The sequence below is a fragment of the Ornithodoros turicata genome, chromosome 4, assembly GCF_037126465.1.
Source record: "Ornithodoros turicata isolate Travis chromosome 4, ASM3712646v1, whole genome shotgun sequence".
Lineage (NCBI taxonomy): Eukaryota > Metazoa > Arthropoda > Arachnida > Ixodida > Argasidae > Ornithodoros > Ornithodoros turicata.
The window spans coordinates 21,948,174-21,955,004 of NC_088204.1; the positions used below are offsets into that span (position 1 = coordinate 21,948,174).

Below are 6,831 nucleotides of genomic sequence, written 5' to 3' on the forward strand. Positions count from 1 at the left end.
TTTCATTCCTTTTCGACAGTATATTCTAACAATGCTCCAGTATTCATCCCAATGGGAACAGCGATTTTGTCAGTTCACCCCTGTTGTGCCGTCGCTGGGAACGATGCTAAGGAGCGCACGGAGACTAATGATTTGAGACTAACGCCATAAGGTCTATATCTTGTATGAGGTTGGGGCGGGACGACATCAAGAAGAGGAGGGACGCCTTGCTGTCGGTGAGGGCAACACATTTCCCATTTCGCAAACTCTGGATGCTAAAATTCGTGCCTTGATTGGCTTAGTTCGTGGGAAGTCCCAGGTTGAGAACAGCGGAGGTACTCGTGTTGGAATCTCGGTGCCGGCTGTGCTGTTCAGCGTTTTTCCTGGGTTTTCGCCAGACGCTGTCAGATGTATGTCAGCGCACTTCCATTAGAAGTCAGCCCAGGACGCACATTCCTTCAGAGCGTTAGTCGTGACGCCGCCCGCCTCCGTGATGCCGACGGCGAGATGTTTCATTGGCAGCATCGCCACCACCGCGAACAGGCGAAAACGACGTTGCACATCCTGGTGCTGTAAAGCGATTCAATATTCTCTACCGGTAACCTGTACAACTTTCCCCATATTTTTCTCTTCAATCAATCAATCAATCAATCAATCAATCAATCAATCAATCAATCAATCAATCAATCAATCAATCAATCAATCAACCTGTAAAACCATGTTTGCGATATTCCAACCGAATTTTTGAAGTGTCACACTTCGCTCCTCCTCATTTGGCCGGCACCTGTCGGCTTGCGGCTGAACTGCGAAGACCCGTGAAGGAAAACTTCACTCGTGTAACATTGTGGAATGAGAAGGTAAGATGACAAAACGAAAGAGAAATGCGTTGTGGTCAGGGGTCGCGGTACTGGTACTTAGACTGCCACCACTGAGAGATAAAAAGTTATTGCCTATCTCCAACACCCAAAGCAAGGGTTCTCGGAAATGGGCGTCATATCGTCTGGGCTCGAGTGCTTGCCAGTGGAAAGTGGAAACGATACCGTTATCGTGTTGCCATGCGACGGGTCTCCTCACATACAAAGGACTTGCGGCACCGACGATTCTGAAGTGGACGAGCATCAGGCACGAAACAGATGCGCGGTAAGGTGAGTCTGTTGTTTCAGAATACTGTCCGCACCTCTTGCTGTGTGGTTTCTTGAGGAACGATCAATGTGACGCGAATAATGTAGGGTTGTGAAGTTTGATATTTAAAAAAGAAGCACGCAAAGAATCTCGTTACTGTAACCAAGTATTTTTGTGGTAAGCCTATATGCATGATACGCAATACAGTGACGCTATTGCAATGTTGCATGCATATTGCACCATCCTGGTACATAATAGTTACGTAATAGTCACGTGGCTCTGCTCTCTCATTCGACCTTGCGTCGCACCGTTTTTTTTCCCCCCTGTGCACCTTGCCCCTTTTTTTTTCACTGCATTTAACTACCAGTGGCCAACACAGTGTTTGAAACGTTGTATGTAAAATTTCTTCCTGACGTATATTTACTCTTGACAAATGTGTTTTCGTCTTAAATGTAATAAGAGCATATTATGAAGTTCTGGGGAGATGCCATCTTCCGGTTGAAACACCGCTATAGGTGGCAATGGCTGAAGCGATGGATAGCATAAGGCATCGTGCCGTCATCGAATTTCTGACGAAAGAGGGAACAGCCCTATATGCGGCACCTGCCGCTGGCATACGGTGGCGCTGCAGTATAATTTCTTTGGCGGAGACGTATTTCTTTGAAGTCCTTCAGTGCTTCTTTAATTTCATGTCTCTTACGACAATTCTCATATAATTTCATATCATATAATATTGTCCTGTCACATATAAAAGTGTCCTAATATTTGACTTCTTTACATTAGTCACGACACCTTCAAGTTATCAAGTTACTGGTTCATTGATCTAACTTCAGCAAGTTAATTTCCATCACTTCGTTGCAGGACGCTCGCTTCTGCACAGCCACAACGGTAGCGTCACCTCAAGACAACCGCCCCGTCATGTACGAAGAGAGGTCATCAGAATGGGAACACATACGGAAAGAGATGCACCAAGCCATAGACGAGAGAGATTGTATTCGAGTGCAACACTGCCTGCAAAGTGCCCCTCGCCTTGAGCTATGGTTACACCCTAGCAACACAGAATCAACACTGCACCGAGCAGTTCGGAATGACCCGTTCTTCATCTATAGACTGCTACTATCACACAACTGTCAATTCATGAAAGAAACAGACAGGCGATGCTTTCGTGATCTAAACCGCATTCAAAAGCCCGAACTGCAACGACATTACTTTCTGGCAAGATTTCAAAACTCCTTATCACAAAGTCTGTCCAAGCATGAAGACTTTGGAACAAGGGTAGCTCGCTTGCTCCAAGAATTTAACCACGTCGAATTACTTGCGGATATTTCGAAAGCAGTTTCTACATCGCAGCATCTTAAGATCCGGTGCGATTTTGAGAGAGAGGACGTTCAGTCTATGGTGGGCAGCAGAGGAAGATACAGCCCAGGGAACACGGACCGTAATAAGGAAGAATTTTTTATCGCAGCAGAAGCTCTGCGTAAGGGTTCAGCAAGTCAGCCTGCTGACGCAGAAGTAGCGGGCACCATAATTCACGGAATGTGTCACCTTGCTCATCACTTGGTTTACAGAAATGGCGGAAAACATTACTTTAGCCAGACTTGTACATATCTCCAGTACTCTATTTTGAATATACCTTTATTTCTTTTTGTGTCTGCTCTGTACTTTTTGGGAAGTCTGTTTTTGCTCTAGTCTATTTCAAATACTTTTTTCCGGTATTTTTTTTACCCAATACTCTAATTACTTTTCGTTTGTTTGTTTCACGCAAAGGTATCCTCCAGTCCATGGTCTTTTTCTTCGTTCTACTGCGTTGTGGAAAGGATGACTTATTACAGGAGGTAGGAACTCCTATCCAGTGGCGTAGCCACGGGGGGGCTAGGGGGGGGTGGCACGAGCCCCCCCCCTACCTGCCAAGGAGCGACCCACGCAAATCGTGCAAATCCGAGGAGAACGTAATATATGGGGGGGGGGCAGTGTGACGATCACGAAAGTTCTTGCAGATCATGGCGTCCATCTTAGCAGCACTCTTGAATGGTTTTCAAAATACTTCCAATCTCGTGACACCACCTTACTGGTCATGGCAGCCTACACATGTAATCGTATTGTGAACGTCCAAATCAACTCTTTTTTTTTTAAATCCACACTTTGTAGTGTGCACAAGTATGTGTGTGTTGTCGCACACAGGATCAGCGAGGGGAGAGGGGCGAGTTTTCGTATCGAGCCCCCCTTACCTTGGAGGTCTAGCTACGCCACTGCTCCTATCTGCAGCTGTTGAGCTACGGGTGTAATTGGGACCGTGCAGTAAAGTTTCGGAGTGGAGAAAGAAGGCGCTAAGCGGTCGTGTAGCTTCCGCAAACGAGCACTCACTAACGTGCAGCGGCCATGTTTTTAATCGGAAGAATCGTCCACATTTCGTTTACTTCCCTTATCTGTTTTTTTCTGAATGGCAGTGAACTCGGTAGTGATGGAAAAGCGACGCGGGGAGCGACCGGAGAGTTAAAATTCTCCCACTTTGGCGCTGTCGCCAGATTGTTCGGCGCGCCACCTAGAAAAGAGCACGTCCACTAGGTGCAATATTGTTCTTCTACGCTTCGTAATTCTATTTGCCAGTTCTTGTTCAATACTTCTCCTCCATAACGGGTGCAGCGTTAATACAAAAACGCACTTTTTTCGGATACCTCCGTCCAGATACCTCTAGCCATTGTTACGTCATTCGTAGAATTGTAGCACCCAATCAGACGCCAACGCGGAGGTACACATAACGTCGTCTGCTCCAGGTCCGACTGCTAGGTCTAGACTGCTCTCCGCAGTCTAGAAGCAGCGAGAAAAAGTGACGAACTTACGCGAGTTGGTAATATGGCCTAAAATGTTGGACAGAAAATGTGGGACCGTGCAGTATAAATGCTTTTGCGCGTCATTCATTTGACGCGCCTTGTTTTCTACGATGTGGTGCAGTTCACTTCCTTTCTGGCTCTGACGACGACGACGACGACAGCACACAGCGTAGGCATTTCGTCTACGGAGCACGCGGGCACCTTTCTGCACAAGCTTGAATATGAAAATAAGAAGAAATGCGTGCTCACGTTGAAAAACAGTGGTGGACCGACCGACCGCAGAGCCCAGCCGAGGTAACCGTGATCGCATTGGTTGGATACGGACCTATCGGATTCATTTATACAAATGGTGTCAAAGCCAACAAGTTAAAACCGCCGTTTGGTGCCGACACAGTCGGCGGGCTAGTTTGGTAGAGTTCATATCCTCTTTGTAGAGGACGATACTCTTCCTCTACATGAGCCCCGACCGGCGATGATGGTATGCCACGGAGAGGCGATGACGGTGGCCTATCTCCATGGCCGCGCCGGTGGAACTGAGGCAGGTGCTCCAGGCGCGTGGCATTCTTCGTCGTTGTCCACCGGCCGCTACATCACTCCCCCACTCAGACGCGGAGCGGCGATAAAGCAGATGATGTCCGCGACTTCACTGGAGGAGGGCAGCGAGGGCGACCGTGGTTAGCATGTACGGTTGAACAGGATGACGGCACGGAAGACGTTGGCGAAGCATCACAGCTGATGAGTAATCACAGATCCGGTAGCCCGAGAAGAGCGGGGAAAACAGGGAGGCGCTGGTGAAGTGGAGGTCCTGAGGTGCCGCTACCGGCACGGGAGCCGAAGCTCTGAGTCCCAGGGGAGGAGAGGGTGAGGCTGTGCGAGCCGTGGAGAGGTGCCGAGACGCCGGCTGAAGCGTGCCGTGGCGTCGGCTGCCGCGACCGGCAGGTGAGCGTGAGGCTCGAGTGTGGCGGCCGGCAGTGAAGGAGCGCCGGGGTGCGGTGAACATCGGGCAGAAGTGATGGTTAATGAAGCTGTGAGGCGCGTGTCTGCCCGACCGGCGACGATGGTATGCCACGGAGAGGCGATGACGGTGGCCTATCTCCATGGCCGCGCCGGTGGACCTGAGGCAGGTGCTCCAGGCGCGTGGCATTCTTCGTCGTTGTCCACCGGCCGCTACACCTTTAATAATGACAACTCGCGGCTTTACATCGCGAGACAACTATGATCCTGAACGAAAGCCACAGTTGTCGGTCTGTAGGTTAATTTTGCCTGCCTAAGGGTTCTTTAAAGGTGCCATACAGCAGCAGACAGACAGGTTATGCTGTCTGTGTAGTTTAACAGCTTGTTGCTTGTATACCCAGCACAACGAGAAAAACAAAATATCGTTGTGCGACACACAACATAAAACACATAGCGAAGGATGAAGGCTACATATTTTAATTTGCTAGTGAAACGGTTCAGAGCGAGGAATAATCATCAAGTTCCTCAAGCAACAGTGATCTATGTTCCCGACTGGCTTGCTGTTCGTGGGGACTACGTAACCGACTTAGGCTGCGTTCCAATACCCCGGTATAACCCCGGTTAGTCGACTGCCTAGCGGTCTAACCGGAAGTGCCGCCATGTTAAGTCTCGTTCCAAATCTCGCCAAGTCCGCTATTCAGTCGGCTACCGCCTAGTGCGCGTCGATGCAGTCTAGTTATACGCCTGTAGAGGAGGTGGAGTTCCTCTACATGAGTACTGACCGGCGACGATGGAATGTCCCAGCGGGCAGATGTGCGTGGCCTCACGCTAGGACGGTGCCGGTAGAACTGCCGTGCCAGCGCCGTAGCACGTGGCAGCAGAGGCACATCTTCGTCATCACACACGGGCCGCCACATCACGCCCCCCCTCAGACGCGGAGCGGTGTAGAGCTGGCGGTTGAGGGCCGCGTCGATGCATGAAGAGGAGGAAGATGGGCAACACGTAGTACAGGGACTGCTGGTCTTGCGTCTTGTGTTGAGTGGGCAGAAGATCTGGCCGGGAGGGTTCCAGGGGCGGGCTGAAGCGGAGACCAGAGTAGGCAGGTAGGCAGAACGTAATGCAGGATGGAGCGACAGAACCGCGACCGGTTCGTGAGCGGTGAGCTCGTAGTGTCGCCAAGAAGAGTGCCGGGGAGGAGCATCGCGAAGCACGGGGAGACCGGGAGTAGAACTCAGTGACCTCCGTTCGTGTCCCCGGTGGAACGTTGGTCCCGGTGCCTCTTTAGCGCCATTGGATGGGCTACCAGCACTCTGTATCGAAGCCTGGTTGGAAGGCAAGGCGGGCAGGGTTCTTGGGAATGGCATTACGATGAGGATGGGGCCATGCAGCCGGCCAGCGGCGTACCGGGACCGGTATGGGAGCGTGATGCTCGTGAAGGTGCCGCTGGTGAAAGCCCGAGGAGTGCCATCGCGAAGCATGTGGCGACGTGACGCAGAGTGAGAGACCATGGCGATGTGAGCTGAGTAGTTGAGCGAGCTGGGTAGAACCATGGTGTTGCGCGACCGGGCGTTGCGATGAGTGGAGCCGCGGTGAATTGACGTCGTCGCCTAGCGGTTCCTCGGTAGAACGATGCACCGTACCTTCGGAGGTGGGCTTGCAGAAATTTGGGACGGTACTGGGCCGAATTATGCCGAACATGGTGTTCGTTGTTCGGGTCACCAAATGTAGAGGAGGTGGAGTTCCTCTACATGAGTCCTGACCGGCGACGATGGAATGTCCCAGCGGGCAGATGCGCGTGGCCTCACGCTATAGGACAGTGCCGGTAGAACTGCCGTGCCAGCGCCGTAGCACGTGGCAGCAGAGGCACGTCTTCGTCATCACACACGGGCCGCCACACGCCTGACCATCTGACAGCCGGGATGGAGACGCGCGTTGACGGTACCAG

General features: G+C 51.3%; 1 protein-coding gene across 1 annotated transcript; it reads left to right on the forward strand.

Moving 5' to 3' along the window:
• The first annotated feature begins 948 nt into the window (after window positions 1-948).
• On the forward strand, window positions 949-2,790 carry LOC135391408 (uncharacterized). Its single transcript, XM_064621663.1, has 2 exons — window positions 949-1,119; window positions 1,963-2,790. Exons 1-2 carry the CDS (start codon window positions 964-966, stop codon window positions 2,788-2,790), a joined length of 984 nt encoding a protein of 327 aa, XP_064477733.1. The 5' UTR covers window positions 949-963.
• Window positions 2,791-6,831: the final 4,041 nt, after the last annotated feature.

Excerpts from the sequence above, each read along its gene's own strand:
- LOC135391408 (XM_064621663.1), top strand. The coding sequence starts at position 964 with ATGGGCGTCATATCGTCTGGGCTCGAGTGCTTGCCAGTGGAAAGTGGA. Across the intron at positions 1,120-1,962 it reads AGGCACGAAACAGATGCGCG|GACGCTCGCTTCTGCACAGC; the intron begins GTAAGGTGAGTC and ends ACTTCGTTGCAG.